Source organism: Onychostoma macrolepis, chromosome 09 (assembly GCF_012432095.1).
Source record: "Onychostoma macrolepis isolate SWU-2019 chromosome 09, ASM1243209v1, whole genome shotgun sequence".
NCBI lineage: Eukaryota > Metazoa > Chordata > Actinopteri > Cypriniformes > Cyprinidae > Onychostoma > Onychostoma macrolepis.
Window position 1 is genome coordinate 16,878,920 of NC_081163.1, and position 20,756 is coordinate 16,899,675.

A 20,756-nucleotide genomic window follows, 5' to 3' on the forward strand; every position below is an offset into this window, starting at 1 on the left:
TGTGCTGAGAGTGTGACCTCAATAAATCAAACTAGATTAGGTCTCTGGAACCTGGATGTGGTACCACAGAGATTCTGAGGGCGAGGAGGCGGGTCGGACGTGTGGCTGGTCCCACAGGAGGGAATACCTGGAATCTGTGAATAATTCTGGGAATAAAGGGAATTCTTTCTTGATATTTGCCTTAAAAGAGATTTAACTCCAACTAAAAATCATAGACTGTAAAAAAAGATGGACGACGCGTCCCCTTCCACTATAGAAAAGTGAAGCCAAAGGATCTCAATGTGGCAGTTGCCATCTTGAGAAAATGACGTCATTTGGAGCCCAAGTCTGCGCAGTAGTGAGGCGGAGCCTCGGAACCAAACTCCCGTCCAAACTCCCGCAGACCCAATCAACCATAACGACACGCCCCGTTTTTATAGCATCCAATTACTAGCTAAAATTAAACTTATCACAAAAATGAACAATTGAACATATATCAGTGTGATAACAACTACCTTAAATGACCAAAACCATATTTCGGAAAAATTGTATTGGAAGTGTCATTTATTTTTTTATTTTGACTCAAATCCCATTCATTTACATGGAGAGGGCGGGGTTTATGACCTGTACTGCAGCCAGCCACCAGGGGGCGATCAAAGATCCTGCAGCTTCACTTTTCAGGACAAGTGAGGCACACCTGGTTAAAATAATGAAATGAATGCATTTTTATCAGAATGTCACATTTTATACTATTGCATGAAATTTAATATTTCCTAAAAATGTGTGGAAGATTCTATTTTGTTGTTGTCAACGTCTCCACATTATAACAGCGTAATTTATAATCTAATCTAATAGTCATAATCTAATACTCTTTTTTTACCTTTTTTTTTTTGTTGCTGCAGGCCATCAAACTCTTTAGAAATTATGCATAAAATCTTTTTTTTTATTTTTACAACAAATTATTATTATATCAAGAACTGATGTATATCGATCTCAACAACAACAACAACAACAATAATAATAATTGTAAATAATTTTATTCATTATAGCCATTGGATGGATGTATGGATAGATTTTTTATTTGCATTATTAACTGACTTAAAGTAAATCATAAAAAATTCAAATTTGGCATTATAAGCAAACTAAAACGTTTTGGTTTATAGTCTTGTAAAGCTCAGACAAATACGCCTGCATTTTTTGCACATTTCTTATGCTAAATGCTTTAGAAATGGATTGAAGTATTTTGTGTGCCGCTGTGTGTAAATTCTTTTGTGGGTAAACACATCAATTTTAAAGTCACACTTTTCCACCAGCTCACAGCTGAACAGTAATCTAAGAAAACAGTCAAGTCACTGGGGCAATGAGTCACTGATATACTGCTTCACTATTCCGTCTGTTTATTTGTCCTTTGACTAAGGCTCTTAGCAGTACAAATATTCTACTGAAGTCCAATAATGGTGTGAATTACAGCTTACTTTATGAATGTGCAAAGTGCATTATTCCTTTTCTGGAATAATCATGGAAATTTTAAATTTTTTTCCCCCCTCTGATTCAATTAGTATTTTTTTCTTTCTAAGACTGTGGAGGTCTGTGGTTGGTTGGTTTATGTTTATTTTTTGTGTGGTGAGAACGAGTTTCTGGAAATCAGGTTATGTGAAACATAATTTAAAAAAAGTTTTTAGACCCTTAAGGTGCAACTTCTTTATTCAATGCTATTCTCACCCACAGAGCACATGGCTTCAGCTCCCTTGCACTGTATGATGATCATATTTCATATGAAGCCTAAACTCGACCGTTTCTCGAATGAAATTCCCTAAATTTGATGGCAGCACTGGTGAACTGCACTGAGGGTTGTGAGTGCAGTAAACTCCACTCTGCATGTGGCAAATGGCCCAGCGCTGTAGGTTGTGAATTATTAAAGACAACATATTGCAGCAGAGCTGAGGAAGAGCATTGTTGTGATAGCCAGCGTCCCCTAACGTGACTGCTACATGAGGTCGAGGAATTTGCATTGGAATTGGCGATTAAATCCTTTGCATATACACACAGACTAATGTTAAATTCACGTATGTGGGATCACTATCCTGACACTAAGGTATTAAGAGCATGTTATGTATTTATATTCACTTGGGGCTATTTACTCTTTTAAAGTGACGCTTTTTGCAGCGCTCCTAAAATTGATTTCAAATAGATTACAGTAGAATTAGCGAGACACTGGCTATTGATTTATCCAGTCAGTTATAAATATACTGGATTTCCACTGCAGAAAATGGATGGAAGATTCTTCCTTTCATAACAACAAATTAGCTGCACTGCACCACAAATAAAGCATTAAAAAGAGAATCCTGGGACTACCGGTGACATCTCAAGTCACAACCTTAAATAAACAATGAAGCTTTGACGTATATTTGTGACAGTTCAAAGCTTATAAAATGTTCTTCCTTTAGAAATCTGATCAACAGGAAGCAGCAAATTCTACATTCTGTTTCGCTGACGTCTCTGTCCTCCTTTGAAATTCATAGCACACACAGTCTTACAAGAAAACGACATCCTCAGTCAGCTCGGCTCCTCTGAGACGGGGATTAGCTTGATGAAAAGCAGGACCGGTGGCATTATCAGCCCGAAGCTCTCAGAGAGGGGTTCTCCCACCATTCCTCATTCATTACAAAGAGGAATTTAAAATGTTGTTGTCGTTCTGTTGAGTTCGTACAGTAGGCCCATGTGTTTGTTTCGGAGCAATGGAAATTATATTTTAATAGTTTATTGACCGATGTAGGATTATTGTTTTTGAAATGAAATAAAATTAACAATCTAATTAAAGGAACAGTCCTCCCCAAAAATGAAAATAGTATCCTCATTTGACATTTGTCATTTGAAACCCATGTGGCTTTCTTCTGTGGAACACATATGAACACATTTTGAAGAATGACCTTTTTCATTTTTCCATGCAGTTACAATTAATAGATACATTTAATGGGGTTTAGTGCCACAAAAAAACAAACAAAAGTGCCATGGAAGTATAACATGATCATACAAGTCTTGATCATTCAAGCGCTATATTTCAAGTCTTTCAAAGTCATTTGATAGGTTTGTGTGATGAACAGACTGTAATTTAAATCTTCTTTCACATCTTAAAGGGATAGTTTCCCAAAAATGAAAATTCTGCCATTAATTACACAGCCTCATGTCATTCCAAACCTGTAAGACCTTTGTTCATCTTCGGAAAACAAATGAAGATATTTTGGATGAAATCCGAGAGCTCTCTGACCCTCCCATAGACAGCAAGGATCCTACCATGATCAAGGTCCAGAAACGTTGTAAGGACACCGTTAAAATAGTCCATGTGACATCAGTGATTCAACCGTAATTTTACGAAGTTGTTTACGTATGTGATACTCTCCAAAATGTCGCCAGGGTGACGCAGAGGAGATGAACTGTCGTTCATCTTCAGAACACATATCAAGATATTTTTGATGAATTCCGAGAGCTCTCTGACCCTCCCATAGACAGCAAGTATCCTTACACAATCAAGGTCCAGAAACATAGCAAGGACATCATTAAAATAATCCATGTGACATCAGTGGTTCAACTGTAATTTTACGAAGCTACAAGAATACGTTTTGTAAAAAAAAACAAATATATATATATGTAGCATTTGGACCAATCAGACACACAATTTTTCATTAGATTGAACAAATCAATTAGTCATTAGATTAACAAATAATCACAGACCCCTCACCCAATACACATACTGGGTGCCAGTATGTCTGTGAATGACTCCAGGCCCCCGGTTACCATGACAACCAGAATACCTCAGCCAGACCAGATAAACTTTATGACCTAATGGCATGTTGAGAAGTCTCCCTCTGACCATCTTTGAACCTTAGGAAAGACATTATGCCATAAAAATGGACTCTTCTCTAATTAATTAATAGAAAAACCTTCAGGTCATTGTGTATATTATTACTGTTCTTGTATATGTTCTTTTGTGTTGTATACTGTTTTATGCATGCTTATGATAGATCACTAGTTAATATCACCTCACTTATACCATGTTTGGTCTCTATCAATTCGTCTTTGGATGATCTAATCTAGAGTGAATATTACATGTTGATACCTATGCAACATATTGGTGTCCTAAGAATCTTTAGTAGTTTTTGCATTAACCCCAGGCAAATTACATATGCAAATTACCATGTTCAGAGACAAAGAGCCGTAAACTTTCCCTTCAAAAGTGAAAGTCACCATTGGCTCTTTGACTCCCCAAAGGTGTGACCTCTATATCAGATAAAGCTCTCACAACCAGTGACCCGAAACTAACCGAAACAGAGGTTTAGTATAAGCTATAGACCCCGTTATAAATGGCGCTGATGGTTTTACTCGGGTGGTTAACTGACTCTTTCCATAACTGCATTCTCTGGTTTCTCTAATGGTTTCATTCATCCACTTTAGCTCCCCTTTGTATCTATGCGTGAGTGTATGTTTATTCATTTGTTTGTTTAGATTAGTTATGTGTTGTGTACAAAGTTGTGTGCACAAAATTACACGAGTTTCTGGTTCTGCCTTGCAAATTAATTTCTCTTTACGATTTTGACCCTCTACATGCTCTAATGCATTAATAGGAAAGTATTTTCTGTGGCCACGGAAATATCCTTTCTTAGAGTTGATATGAATTTACACTGAATGTTCGCTGGACAAACAGATCAGTTAATTCTGCAACAGTTATTGCTTTCAGCCGATATAAATAATTGTAATTAAAAATAATTCCTTTTGAGCTGATTTGCTACATATATTTTTTTGATTAACAGTTATTCGAGAATTCATCTCCTCTGCGTCACCCTGGCGCCATTTTGGAGAGTATCACATACGTAAATAACTTCGTAAAATTACGGTTGAACCACTGATGTCACATGGACTATTTTAACGGTGTCCTTACAACGTTTCTGGACCTTGATCATGGTAGGATCCTTGCTGTCTATGGGAGGGTCAGAGAGCTCTCGGATTTCATCAAAAATATCTTCATTTGTTTTCCGAAGATGAACAAAGGTCTTACAGGTTTGGAACGACATGAGGGTGAGTATAACTACTGACAGAATTTTCATTTTTGGGTGAACTATCCCTATAACTGCTGCTACAGTGAGGAAAATAAGTATTTGAACACCCTGCTATTTTGCAAGTTCTCCCACTTAGAAATCATGGAGGGGTCTGAAATTGTCATCATAGGTGCATGTCCACTGTGAGAGACATAATCTAAAAAAAAAAAATCCAGAAATCACAATGTATGATTTTTTAACTATTTATTTGTATGATACAGCTGCAAATAAGTATTTGAACACCTGAGAAAATCAATGTTAATATTTGGTACAGTAGCCTTTGTTTGCAATTACAGAGGTCAAACGTTTCCTGTAGTTTTTCACCAGGTTTGCACACACTGCAGGAGGGATTTTGGCCCACCTCCACACAGATCTTCTCTAGATCAGTCAGGTTTCTGGCCTGTCGCTGAGAAACACGGAGTTTGAGCTCCCGTCAAAGATTCTCTATTGGGTTTAGGTCTGGAGACTGGCTAGGCCACGCCAGAACCTTGATATGCTTCTTACAGAGCCACTCCTTGGTTATCCTGGCTGTGTGCTTCGGGTCATTGTCATGTTGGAAGACCCAGCCTCGACCCATCTTCAATGCTCTAACTGAGGGAAGGAGGTTGTTCCCCAAAATCTCGCAATACATGGCCCCGGTCATCCTCTCCTTAATACAGTGCAGTCGCCCTGTCCCATGTGCAGAAAAACACCCCCAAAGCATGATGCTACCACCCCCATGCTTCACAGTAGGGATGGTGTTCTTGGGATGGTACTCATCATTCTTCTTCCTCCAAACACGTTTAGTGGAATTATGACCAAAAAGTTCTATTTTGGTCTCATCTGACCACATGACTTTCTCCCATGACTCCTCTGGATCATCCAAATGGTCATTGGCAAACTTAAGTCGGGCCTGGACATGTGCTGGTTTAAGCAGGGGAACCTTCCGTGCCATGCATGATTTCAAACCATGACGCCTTAGTGTATTACCAACAGTAACCTTGGAAACGGTGGTCCCAGCTCTTTTCAGGTCATTGACCAGCTCCTCCCGTGTAGTTCTGGGCTGATTTCTCACCTTTCTTAGGATCATTGAGACCCCACGAGGTGAGATCTTGCATGGAGCCCCAGTCCGAGGGAGATTGACAGTCATGTTTAGCTTCTTCCATTTTCTAATGATTGCTCCAACAGTGGACCTTTTTCACCAAGCTGCTTGGTAATTTCCCGTAGCCCTTTCCAGCCTTGTGGAGGTGTACAATTTTGTCTCTAGTGTCTTTGGACAGCTCTTGGTCTTGGCCATGTTAGTAGTTGGATTCTTACTGATTGTATGGGGTGGACAGGTGTCTTTATGCAGCTAACGACCTCAAACAGGTGCATCTAATTTAGGATAATAAATGGAGTGGAGGTGGACATTTTAAAGGCAGACTAACAAGTCTTTGAGGGTCAGAATTCTAGCTGATAGACAGGTGTTCAAATACTTATTTGCAGCTGTATCATACAAATAAATAGTTAAAAATCATACATTGTGATTTCTGGATTTTTTTTTAGATTATGTCTCTCACAGTGGACATGCACCTACGATGACAATTTCAGACCCCTCCATGATTTCTAAGTGGGAGAACTTGCAAAATAGCAGGGTGTTCAAATACTTATTTTCCTCACTGTATATGATCGCTGATTCAGTGAGTTTAGCTGAAGAAATCATTCAGACAGGTTTTGTGAATTGGATTAGCGGATTCATTGAAAAAAATCCAAAAAAGACTCCAAAAAATGATGTGAGAAACTTCAGTGCGCAATGTGGTGGCTTTAGTTACAGCCAAGTTAGAGACAATTTCAGGCACATTTAACAGGCATTTAGAGATGTATAAAGCACCAAACACACAGAAGTCACATTCAAAACAGTTCGAATTTGTGTAAGCTGTGTGGGGAAATCATTCACCCTCAGGTGAAATTCCTATTTACCCTTCGAAAAGACCTGCCACCCTTCGTTACCATTGCTATGTCTGACAAGCCTTGCCACTCTAACGCCACACGTTCTCACGCAGTGAAAAATACAGTGTGGAGCAAAGTGGACACTGACAACACGCTGACAGACAAAACAGAGCAGGCTACTTCTGGTATGAAATAATTCTCAGCTTTCAAATTTTGTCATTTTGTAAGAAATTTAAACAATAAATAACGTTTTGTGGCTCTTTAATGCGTCACGCCTCAGTTCAAGTGGCTCGTCAACTGATTATATCTTCTTCTTTACTAGTTATAGCATGAAATAAACATGAATGAACATCAGAAGGTATCTTGTTTCAAGCACGGAAAGACGTCAATATACACAATTTTTCAAGTTCAAGTCCACCGACGTTAATCTAGTCTGTCTGATTTGATTGTCAGACAAAATGGGGGATTTGGCATTATGATTGGTCAGATTGCCTGTCAATCAAACTCCCTGCAAATGGTGAATTGCAAGGGTTCCCATTGAAATGATTGGTTTCCACCCACGAAAATTCAGAAAACAATGCTATGTGAACTCACCTTTCTAAATTATTTGGTAAATCATTGCATCACTGAAGTTTCTGTTAGAAGCTCTGGTTCTCAGAGAAACCTGAGATTTCCCTTAGAACTGCACTTGTGTTTTGACTGGACTGGACCAACCTGTAATACTATATACTATACTATACTATATACTATTTGAGCATTTGAAACAACATTTATGAGACATTTCATGTCTGATTTTGTTGCTGATTTGTGATGTTATTTAAATGTGAGGAAGGCATTTTTGGAAATTTCACTATTTCCCCATTCAATAAGATAAGAGTTGATCTTGCCTGAAATAGCTATCCAGAGACATTGTAAACAGAGCTGCTGCGTGGACTGAGATTCCTTGAAAGGGGCTTTGGACCATACACTCGAGACTAGGAGAGATTGAAAGTGAAATAGTGACTAAGTGCAAATCAGAGAAGCCAGCAATCTCCATCTCTCTTCTCTGTTTCTTCCTCTACAACTTTTCTCCTGTTAATACGTGTCTTGTGTCTTGTTAGCAAACCCCCAACAGGGAGTTTTCGTTTTGTGTTCTGATTTGGAAACTTCAAGTATGCAGAAATTTCCCCAATTCAAACCTGCTGTTTGTCAAAAGATCTGGACCAACCTACACTTTCCACCTCCAGTTTCCACCTGAGCCTTAAGTTACGGTAAACAAATCAAAGTATGTTGACACCTGAACAACACAGCTGTGTGCTTATTGAACATTTCAAAACCATGTATATACATCAACAGAAAACGACATTTCTCTTGTTAATACTGATATGGATGTAATGCAGGATTGAAGACATTCACACTGATTTTGACCTACTTCCTCAGGCATGTTTCTTCTGCTGTAACTACACTCACTGAGTTCTTTGATCATCACATTCCTTCCTATGTGCTCAGTTTTTTTTTTTTTTTTCGGGGAATATTTCATATGCATATAGGCCAGGAAGAATGTGGATGTTATCTTTTCCAGATAGACCTGTACTTTTTATCTGCTCATATTGGCAAGTTCACAAAATCTATAGTTCATAGTTATTAAGAATGTAAGCTGTTTGTTCGTTCTAGTATTATGATCCCTCAGCCACAATTTTGGGCCCTTTGTGGTCTGCTAAATGCAGAAATTCAAGGGATCTAGATGTACTTGTTTTGCTGTGCAACTAGTAGTGTTTTTCTTTCCTTTTTGCCACATTTTTATTGATCGAGAGAGTTGAGAAATAAAACGAAGAGAGAGAATGTGACGGAAACACGATCTGGGCCAAACTTGAACTAGACCACTGATTAACACTTGTACTGACTTGTTGGATATTATATTGTACAATGCATCAACATTTGTTATAGGCTCTGAAGAGTCTTCAGTTGTTTTATCATTTGATTTAATAAACAAAAAAATCTTTTGTTTTTCATACATAACAACAGCTCCTGAGCAGAAGTATTGTTCTGTTTCAAGGGCAGTGTGGGATATCATGCGATGTGTAGCCCCTCTGTTGCTATGACACGTGGTGGTCGAGTCTGTCTTTAAAGTTGGAGATCAATAGAACAGTGAGAGTTCTCTACTCGAGGGGGGCAGCAAATAGAGCCTCTCAAATGCAAGCTCACGCTTGGTAAAATGGAGAGCCTCATATCTCTACAGCTTTATTAAAAAAGTCAAAACACAGTGGGCAGCCTTTTTCAATTCACATTTTAATAGATGCAAGTGGAGGGGTGAGTTGACTGTGCATTCTGTTACTGATAAATGTAACATAGGATTTGACAATTGCACTTCCATCTGATTACAACGGCTGACATTGTACAACAGACCTGTGCTTTGAGCTGAACATGTACAGGAGGCATTTTCTCTCTGTGTGAAACTCACTGATGTTTCACAAATGTAACAATCCCCTCACCAGACTTTGCAAAAGCAATTTGTCTGTTGCCCTCTGTTGACTGTCTATGATTTTGTCTGTCCTAAAGACATGCTGTTTTATTCCATTTATAATGTTTTCTAGCTTTTCAGTTACAGCTTTTAGGTTTATAATATAATATATTATAAACCTAAAAGCTGTAATATATAATATTATATTATTATTTTATAATTGTTTGTTTTTGATGTGAAATACATTTTTGTGTGACTTGTTTTCCTTAAACATAATGTGGAATAGAATAGAATAGAATAGAATAGAATAATACATATTATATAATACAGACGATATTTACATGGCAATATGCTGCTCCGAAAAATTTGAAGTATTGTCATTGTACCATTTCCAACAACAATGGTAATACTGTTATTTTTATGTTATTTTAATGTTTTGTTACCAAACATTAGTTTGGAATAATAGACATAGTATAGTATAGTTCAGAAACAGCTTAACATCCATCAGACACTTCTTTACATTAGTCAGTGCTGTACTGTGTATTATTTATGCTTTGTGACATACATTAACATATAAATGTCTTTCTCTCTTTTTTCTCTGTTGTTTTGTTTTCCCCCAATAGCTGTATCCTTCATGAGACACAGTGCATCAGCTTTTGGATTTGCCGTAAGTATAATCTTCAGTGTTAATGAACTACATTTTATTTTTAGTCAAAAGTTTCTGGAAAGGTGTGCATTTGTTTATGCTTAATGTTCACTGTTATGTGTGAATATTATTTAAATGGTGTCCGTATAGGGTATGAGAGATGGTTGCTAATGACTCTGGAAAAAAAATACAACAAGCTGCTTCTTTTTTATGATCCAGGTTTTGTTTTTGATTTATTACATTTACATTCATTACATTCTTGTGCTCAAGGCATCTGTGGGAGTGTTTCATTAGAATAAATGTATCACTGGACCTAAGTTTGTGACATAGTGAGATGTAATGAGCATTATTTCTATAGCACTGATGAATCACTGTTGTTTTTCAGTTTGACGCGACGTTAGATGTTCTTTCCTCCATTATAGTGCTGTGGCGCTATAGCAACGCTGCAGCAGTGCACTCTGCCCATAGAGAATACATGTAAGTAAACAAAAGAAAAGCTGTCTGTGGTATGTAGGGCACTGCATAGTACAAAAAACCTGCAGCAAAACACTAAAAAGGATAAATAATGCTTCCTCTGTGACCAATGCTCAAAAAAATACATTCCAAACATTTTAAAATATAAGTCAACATTTCACTGTCAGTGCTATTCTTAGTGAAGCTAGTGCATTTGGGATTGTGGTGGAGCATGGTAGAACACAAACTCTATTCTCTTTTGACCAGATCCTACCAACATTCAGCGCGACATGTTTTAAGTCTTAACATGTTCGATTTATCAGGTTTGTTGAGTGATCTGCCTTGTTTCTGGCTTTCACCTTGACTGTCTCAATTGAAGACGTATTACGTTGATAAAGGCCTGTGCTGCTGGTTTCATCCTCAGTCTGTGGGGGCTTGCGAATCTCATTTCTCTGGTCGATGTGTCAGAAAGGGAGATTTATAGTGCAATACTAGAAAAGAATTGCAGGTCTCTGTAGGTGTACCGGTGGCCGCTTGTCATACAGAGAATCTGAACGTTGTGGGCACTTTTCATATTTTTCAGAGTGGATCAGGTTTCTGCAGGTTTACTATAAAAAAACTAAGCATTTGTAAGTCAATTGAGGCCAGTGTTCCCCAGGTGCACCTTTGTGAAACTGTCATCTTGAATCAACATCAGCTACAAAAAATTTACTGTAGAAGAGGTGTAATATATATTTTTAGTATAGAAGAGAGGTATAATATATACACTACCATTAAAACATTTTTTTGTAACGAAGTCTCTTATGCTCACCAATGCTGCATTTATTTGTACTAAAATAGATTAAAACAGTGGTAGCACTTTATTTTAGGGACCAATTCTCACTATTAACTAGTTGCTAATTTGCATGCATATTACTTGTATACTGGCTGTTTATTAGTACTTATAAAGCACATATTCTGCATGACCATATTCTACATTCCAAATTCCAAATTTAACAACTACCTTACTATCTATTAATAAGCAGTAATTAGGAGTTTATTGAGGCAAAAGCCATAGTTCATAACTTGTTAATAGTAAGAATTGGAACTTAAAATACAGTGTGACCAAAACTATTAAAATTATTTCTGTGCTAACAAATCTGAATTTTTGGCATCATTACTCCAGCCTTCAGTGTCACATGATCCTGATTTGGTGTTCAAGAAACATTTCAGTTATTATTATTAATGTTGAAAAAGTTTTTTTTTCAGGATTCTTTGATGAATAGAAAGTTCAAAAGAACAGCATTTCTTTGAAATGCACATCTTTTGTAACTTTATAAATGTTTTTACTGTCACTTTTAATTAATTTAATGCATCTCTGCTGAATATTAATATCTTTAAAGCAAATCTTACTGACCCCAAAAATTCAAAACGATAAAGTAACTCAACTCAAAACATATAAACTAATTCAAGATTTGATTAAATGTATTATTTTATCAGCATATTTTTTTCTGGTTTTCTCCATCAACAGAGCATGTGTGATCCTGGGAGTGATTTTCATCTTGTCTTCTTTGTGTATTTTGGGGAAGGCCATCCATGATCTGGCCACCAAACTTCTTCCTGAAGTGGTGAGTTCAATGACAGTGTGTCATATTTATCATTTTAAGATTAATGTTCCTACATTGAATATAATAGATGGTGAGTTTGACAAATAGATGGAATACAATCATCTTCACACCTTAAAAAAATCAAATGATAAATTGTCAACTTAAGGACCTTGTTCTACCTCTTTTGACCCTTAAAAATGACTTTAGGTTACCCGACAAACTCTTTCTAACACTGCAGTATTTCATCTCACTGTCAGTTGTGGATTTTTCCAACAGTCACAGCTAACTGCAATGTGTTCAGTCTTTATCCGTTAATTAATCAAAGACTGGCACCACTCCAAAGAGCTGCAGGATAATCATTTCAGAGGTGGTGATTAATGGTATTGCGATTTTAATCTCTCTATTTTCATCTCTTTTACACCGCTGATAAATCTCTGAGCACTGATACATCCCTACTGAACATTATTTTTATGATCCTCTACCAACACAATGTTAACTGATATCCAGGGTCTGGAGACATCACGAAATACTCTCTGTTTATGCTGAGTGAGGAAACATGTAAGGAGGAAAAAAATGAATAAAAAGAATAGTGACAACCAAAACAATATATATTTTCCCTTTGTTTGCCATTGACAGCCTAAAGGCACCTCTCTAATCAAAGAAAATCTAAATGTAAATCAGTGTTTTCACTCAGTGTTTATTTTTTCTGGCTGGGAAATAGCAGTTCACACCCTTTTCATCTTCCCAGACTATAAAATGCTAATGAGCACGAGGAAACGGCAGTAATCTGGAGTCACACATAGACGCCGCTGACAGGAATAATAGGTGTCAGGGGTCTGTTATGGTTCACTCCGCAGCACAGCAGGAGGGTCAAGATTGAGTTTTTATCACCATCCTCTGCGGTTTATTTGATGAATTTCTAATGTGCAGAAAACGATATTAAATATGTCTCTCTTTTTTTTAAGAAGAAAAATGTTGCCAAGATCTTGGTAGTGAATAAAATCTGAAGTGGAATGAGTGACTCGCACCCAAGTTTGTTATTGTTAATTAAAACTATTAAAAATGTTTTTGGTGAATTTAAATGAAGCTCAAATATAATACTTTATAAGTATGAGATGAAAAACTTTAATGAAAAATGTTGCTTTGACAACTAACTGAAATAAAGTTAAAAATGCTAAATTGACTAAAACTGAAATAAAGTGAATTAAAGCTAAATAAAAGTATTTAAAAATGACAAAGTACATACAATGAATAAAACTGAAATTAAAATGAAAACTGAAAATGTAAAAATAAATACTAATTTAAGATATTCATAAATACTACAATAGCATTAGCATATAAATAAAACTAAAATAACACTGGTTGCACCGAATATACTAATTTACTAACATAGACTTTTTGCATTATATATAATTTGGCATTTTTTAAATGATTGGATAAATCTATGTAAAGGTACATATAATGATAGATGATTAATATTGAAATTTTCCACTTTATACTGACATTTAAGTGTGTGTGTGTGTGTGTGTGTGTGTCGTGTCATCACTCAACAAGTCACTAGTGAATGTCACCCCTTCCTTGCAAAGCTGATCTGATGTAAATATTTACTGTCATCACAGATAGTTGAATTTATTCATATATTCATTCAAGCCTTGTTTAGCTCCATAAGTGCTAATGAAACATCACAGCAGCAGCTTTAATGATGGATTTGTGCTGGCCGGAAGCCATCGGTTCTGTCGGCCCTGTCCTGTTGTATTAGGATGGATGATTCGGAAATGGGCTTCCACCTTCTTTAATGTGCTTCTTTCATTCTATCAGCCTGCAGTTCCACATTCATTAGACCTGGACTCTTCATGTCAGCTTCCTTCACTGGCAAATGGCCATCACTCTGAATCTCTAAGGTGGCCTTATTGAAAACTGTGTGGTCCAATTCATCCAAATTGCCAGTCTTAACTAGCCAGTCTACAGCTTAAAAGAACAAAGTCTGAATTTAAACACATTTTTTTTTCTCTCAGCTGTTCCTCGGAGATGAAGGTCTCTGAACAAACTGTCTTATTAGAAATGTAAGAGAAATGCTTCTGGATGTTGTGTGGGTGGAGAGCAGACATTCTTAGTTTGGAGAGAAAAGAGACAAAAACAGCTGTAGATCATCTATGATGCATCTGACAATGTCCTCAGGACTGATACAAGTCATTTATGAAGTTTTATTATTTATAATAGCTATTTTGTACCTTTTGTTTTTTCTTAGTGTTTTGTTTGGAGATATCCACTTAATGTTTTCATGATGCCTTTGTGATGAGTATGTTTAGTTTTTGTTTTTTTTCCATATTTCTGATACAGACATGTTCATTTTCCACAGCTATTAGAATAGTTCTGTTAACTGTATTTAAAGCCATCGTGTTTGTTGTGTAAATCAGTTTTTGTGAGTCTTATATCTAGTCTTTGTATCTAGTCTAGTCTAATCCTCTTATCATGCTTTTTCAATTCCTTATTAAATATTAAGTTCACTTCATCTCTGTATTGCCTCAAGAGCTGACAAGACATAACTGAATGACCTACTGAGATTGTTATATTGTTATACTTTTATCCCTCTTTTACTTCCACAAGAGTTCAGGCTTTAATGTCTCTGTGTTGGTATTGCCTGTGCCCCTCTCCCAATTTATGATTCAACCATATGGACCCTGAATCATTTCTACTGTGAACAATTCTGCTTACTGTCTGTTACTGTCTGTCTCTCTGCCAGGATGACTTCCTGTTCAGCGTTTCTATCGTCAGTGGCCTCTTGTGTGTCATTCTTGCTGTTGCCAAGTTCATGCTGGGAAGGATTTTGACCAGCAGAGCCCTAATCACTGATGGTAAGACACACACACACACACACACACACACACGACACACACGTACGTCATGAGCACGTACCATGTCACTGTTTCTCATTCAGTTCATATTATTAGCTCACAACATCATGGTGCCACCTGCCTCTGTGACTATGAATATATTTCAGTTTTTTACAATCGCAGGGACCGATTTCTTACTTCTTCGATCACTTTTTCAAAACTCTTCGCATAGTGCGCACAACAGCTATGTATGTCGGCTAAACTGAGGATAATTTTTATTGCTTTGGCCCCAAATGCATTCTGTGACTCCATCTTTAAAATTACATGAAATCTTTTCTCATTTAGACACACCCAAATGCCTATGTATTCTGAATGTGAAATAAACTGCTGTGCCAAGATGAAAGTTGGTTGGGAGAACTGTGTGAAGAGTTAAAAAAAAGTATTGAGTATTGAGAAATGTAATTTTGTTATGTTATTTTATTTAGCTTTTATTCATTTTTATTTCAGTTTTAATACATAAGCTTATTTCAGGCAATATTTCTCATTTTTAATTTTTAAACTTTTTCATCTAATTTTCAAGCTTTATTTCAATGAATGAAAATAATTAGATAACAGTAACAACACTGCTCATTATAAACCGTAAATGAAGGTGTCATGAAGATGAAATTCATAGCAACACAGAAGATGTAATTGCTCTTTATTCATTTATTTTTTCTAAAGGCTTTAATTCTATGGTTGGAGGCATCATGGGATTTTCCATCCTCATCAGTGCTGAGGTGTTTAGACATCATCCCAACATCTGGTACCTGGACGGAACCATTGGGGTCCTGATTGGACTCATCATTCTAGCTTATGGGGTCAAGTAAGTGTATTCACTGAGAACAAGCTGATAGTTTCTGTCATTCACACTATTATGTCTCTAATATGAATCTTTCCATTCTTCATTTCTCCTGCAGGCTGTTGATTGACATGGTGCCACGAGTAAGACAAACTCGAAACTATGAGCGCTTTGAGTAACGCTGGTTCAGAAGTACAAAAAAGGCATCCAGTTATCTCTCTCAGCTCCTGCTGCTCTCTCAACTCACACAATACCCCAAATACATCCAGGAATAAAGTCTGCTGGCAGCCAATTCAGCATCATGTATTGTAAAATCACCTCTCTGACCAGCTCCTGATGTCCTCTTTCACTCAGCACAACATTTAAGAGAAGGAAGGAGGAAGAAGAATGAGCTGGTCAGTGGATCGGTGTCACTCCTGACACTCAAGATATTGTCCTGAATGGAGTCGCTGGTTTTAAACAGAGATCAGCATTTATTGGTCACATCCATGAAATTATATTATGCCACACTTTTATGTTTTTGTTTCTTAAAGTATGGAGGAAGACATTGATTTATACTATATTATACTCTTTGTTTAATGAAAAATCATGTGAATGTGTATGTGAAACCACTCGACTATAATTCATTTTAGGTCAGTTTTAGAGATCATCTTTCTGTTGCATTGCATCGTCCCACCTGTTGTCCCCCAGAATGATTTAATTATATGGTATGTTTATATATTAGTGTATAATATTGTATATATCCTCTCAGAGCTAGAGACCAGCATCGTTTCCAGTGTAGAGGTGATACTCATTTAAATGAAGAAAGCACACAGAAATGTCCTGAATTAGGCACAAATATACTATAGGTTAAGAGTCAGTAAGATAATTATATGAAATATCGCTATTGGAAAAATAGCTTCAGTATTAAGAGGAACGGCCCATAATGCATCAGTGATCTGTCATAGACATTGAGTCCTTATGAGTCAACAGTCAAAATGACTAACCAGCACAGAAAGCAGCTTGAACGTCCTGACTGTTGAACCATTTCTACCACCACAACCAGGAAAAAAGACAAAAACTGAAATATTCCTCAATCTATGTACTCTTGTCTTTTACTACTTTTACTTTTTTCGCTTGTACTGCGTACTGTGCAATTCAATGCAAAATATCTTTATTCATGTTTTTGGCTGCACTGTTGTATTTTTTATAGCAATCGATTAATCTGGCCTTTGCTGTGCGATGATCTGCTATGTTTAACCGGTGATTTCTGTGGCATGCTTTGCTTTGTCTGTTTGCCACTTGCTATTGAATTTATCAGATACTCTTTTCGTGCCAAGACAGAATAAGATTAGAATGGCCTGAAGTATCGTCTGATGTAGAAATGATTGATTTGGGCTCCAGCAGACAGAATGAATGATCGGTGTATTATGGAGGGTTTGTGAAGGCAGGGCTGCTTATTCCACAATGGAGAGCAAATCATTGGAAAAACAAAGCACATTTCAGTTTCTTACTGCACTAACAAAACTAATCTATAGTATAATGGGTTTTTCACCTTTTATTTGTTTCTCCAAAGAGATTGAAGCATAAATCCAAATGTTTGTCATTTCTGACCTACATATCTACACTGCTGTTCAAAAGTTTTGGGGTCAGTAAGTTTTTTGTTTTATTTTCTGGAAAAACAATCATTTCACAAGAATGCAGTACATTGATTTAAAAAAAATCTGTAAAACAGTAAAGATTTTTGTTTCAAATAAATGCTATTTCTTTTGAACTTTCTATTCATCAAGGGATCCTGAACAAATCGCAGTTTACATAAAAATGCTTTCAATATTGATAATAAAAAATGTTTCTCAAGCAGCAAATCAGCATATTAGAAGGATTTCTGAAGGATCATGTGACACTGAGGACTGGAGTAATGATGCTGAAAATTCAGCTTTGCCATCACAATAATTCACACTATTAGTGTTTCTACGTTATCTTTGATCAAATAAATTCAGCCTTGTTGAGCTCAAAAGGCATCTTGCCGACCCCAACCTTGTGAACCGTAGTGCATTATAAAATCCATTTATTTTATTCATATATAAAAAATGCACATTAATTTGAATTAATATTAATTATTTATTCACACATTTTACACGACTTGCTTCCTAAGCATAAAGATGTGTTTTTAAATCTTATGCTTTTGTCCCTGACCATCCCAAGTACATGAACTCTAATTCCTGATCTTTTGTACTGTCTCACAAGCACAGCGTCACACAAAGTGTTCCTGGTTCCTCTTTTTACATAATCAGTATTGAACATCAGCAATCATATTTTCCTCAATTTTAAACATAACTTATTTTTGCTTCCGTGTCTCATAATTGGGACATAAATGTAACTGAATGTAAAAGACTGATTGGTTCACAGCTCATCTACAGCACACCTACTGATTTATGTATCTCACCAATATTACCAGACAATCACGAGTCGACCAATAAGCGCAGCACAGACTCCCAAAGCCTTTTGTCTTTCTGCTCGATGTGATCTCATCTGAAGAGGGAAACTTTAAAGCAGGACATTTCATATTTATGTTCTTGTACATCACAGCAAAGTTGTTTTTATTTATTATTGATTTGTACTCAAGTGATGCCATTGGCGTGTTTGTGCCGTAATGCAATATACGTATCAGTGGATGTCCTTGCGTTATAACTTGAATATTTCTTCAAATTCAGTGTTCCATAATCCTATTTAAACTGTACTGACTAGACTGTATATGTGTGTGTAGACTGCCCATGGTAATGTGCCGAATTAATGCTGTATTATGTTTACAAAATTTGGTATTGAGTGCTTATAATATTCAGATGTCACATCACAACTGCCAGATAGGCAGGTTGATTCTTATGAGTCAGTTGCTTAATTCATTCATTTTCATCAGGCATATTGTGCTAGTTTTGTAAGTTTACGCATGTGTTAGGCTGTAATGTACCATCAGCTGACACGTAGGAGAACAGCACTGTCTGTTCATAGACTTCAGTGGCTGTAGTTGCTTATCCATTACTATAAAGATCATCAGGGTCACACAATTGTTACATTTGCTTAGTTTAGGTCGTGATGATTGTATAAATCAGTCTATATTCCAAAGACAAACTGACAGCTGGACCCTGCTTTAGTTGGCTCAGGCCTGAAGTCTACTAATGCCGTAGTTTAGTCTTAAGCAATAGCCAAGGCCTACTCACTGCTGCGCTTTGCATGAAAACAACCACTTATCCACAAAATGCTGCACAAACACACACCGATACACACAAGCACACGCATGCACAGCACAAGCAAATACATACACAACACATTTCTGATGTCTGGCACATAGACGAGAGGTTCTGAATGTACGTTTATTTCAATAGTAATACTGATCTATATTTCTGTAGAACGTGAAATATGGCTTGACATAAAGGTTGTACAAAAATAAAATCTCTTAAGAAAACACTGCTTATGTCTAATTGACAATATGGGTTGTGTACAATAGTGTGCTATACTTATTTTGTAGGCCTATCATTTTTTGAGTCAGCTATTTGTTGTGACATTACTCAGTATACTGTAACAATAACAGCTGCACAGTCTATGTTAATGAATATCCGAGAAGCCTCAGTGAATATAATTTAATCTGTTAGACACAAGTATGATGAAGTATAAACATGTTTAAGTTACTCAAGTTAAGAAAAACTGACTCAAGTAAAATGTGTGACAACTTGCCCCTGTCCTATTCCAACAACAGAATCAGCGCTTTATATGACTTTAATCTTGATTTATTTCAGAAGGAGGTGTTCTGCACTTTTCATTTATGACCACTAGATGGCGAGCTGTTAACAGATAGTTATACACCGAAAATTCACCAGGACACAACAGAACAACCAAAGATCTTATTTGTGTCCGTATTTATTTATTTATTATAATTTTAGACAAACAACCGTATCCTACAGATTTCTAAAGAACACCTTTTTTTTATTCTTCTTTCATCTAAACAAAGCTATACAACTTTAAATGCATTTAAATAGCTTATTAATTACATTAAGTTATTGTACTGTTTTATTCATTTTAAGTAATACAATTACAAGTTGACGGGCTTGTAATCAAGGGCTTTATGTGGTGATTTTATGTTCAGTAAGTATACTTTTTTTTTTTTTTAAGATTTTTGAGTTGCTTATTGTAATGACCTACTTCACACAACCAGTAGGAGGCAGGGAAAAGAAGATAAGATTTGTTTCTCACACTTAAACTCTGCAGGTAAACAATGGTAATGCCATGGTGTTTTGGTATCTTTTTGATGGTGAAAGATAATCTGAGTCAGATGATGCAGGGATGTTTACCTAAAGCTTGACAATCTAAAGTTAAAGTATACATTACATGTTTAACATTTCCTAACAATTATCTAACAATGAGTTAGATCTGTTGTGTAAGTCACAAGTATAAATATAACTATGTCATTTTCTATTACAGATTCGGTGTGATTTCAGCCTAATCTACTGTAATAAACAGCACTTGTGAAAACTAGCATCTGCCTTTTCAGCTGACAGCACTTGGATTTCAGAGCACTTCTGCGAGAAACTCTGACTGCGAGACTCTGGAGTCAGACTGTGCTGAATGAACAGATTTCACACTGGATGCAGGCGCAGAGTCAAACTCAAACTCAAGCTTGGAGCCATGGTGACAGACAGACCACAACAGCCGAATTCTCTTGGGCAATTGGAAGTGGGGTTCAGAGGGGAGTCGAGCTTTCAAATGTTGCCCCAAAGCCAGAGGGAATGGCTGGAATCTCTAGATCCATTCCTCCCCCGCAAGACCCACCTCGAGTGTAAATCCCAGACTGACATGTTTGAAATGACAGTTACAGCTGTTCAGTGTTGTTTTTGGACTCTTAAGTCTATATGCAAAATGGACTTTGACTTATCCAGATTCCATCACTCTTACATGTCAAGGATACTTACTTTATAATCAATATTGCTGTTTCAAGCTAGGTATCA

At 36.6% G+C, this 20,756-nt stretch overlaps 1 protein-coding gene across 2 annotated transcripts in view; it reads left to right on the forward strand.

Moving 5' to 3' along the window:
- tmem163a (transmembrane protein 163a) overlaps positions 1–19,164 on the forward strand; it is a 43,261-nt gene extending 24,097 nt beyond the window's left edge. Inside the window, exons 4-9 of one of the 2 annotated variants that reach the window (XM_058786246.1) lie at positions 10,044–10,087; positions 10,452–10,543; positions 12,030–12,126; positions 14,849–14,960; positions 15,660–15,801; positions 15,896–19,164. In XM_058786246.1, coding sequence (XP_058642229.1) covers positions 10,044–10,087; positions 10,452–10,543; positions 12,030–12,126; positions 14,849–14,960; positions 15,660–15,801; positions 15,896–15,956 — 548 coding nt within the window. In that variant the 3' untranslated portion in view covers positions 15,957–19,164. The remainder of the gene's footprint in view (positions 1–10,043; positions 10,088–10,451; positions 10,544–12,029; positions 12,127–14,848; positions 14,961–15,659; positions 15,802–15,895) is intronic. The other variant, XM_058786247.1, reaches the window with a different exon arrangement.
- Positions 19,165–20,756: the final 1,592 nt, after the last annotated feature.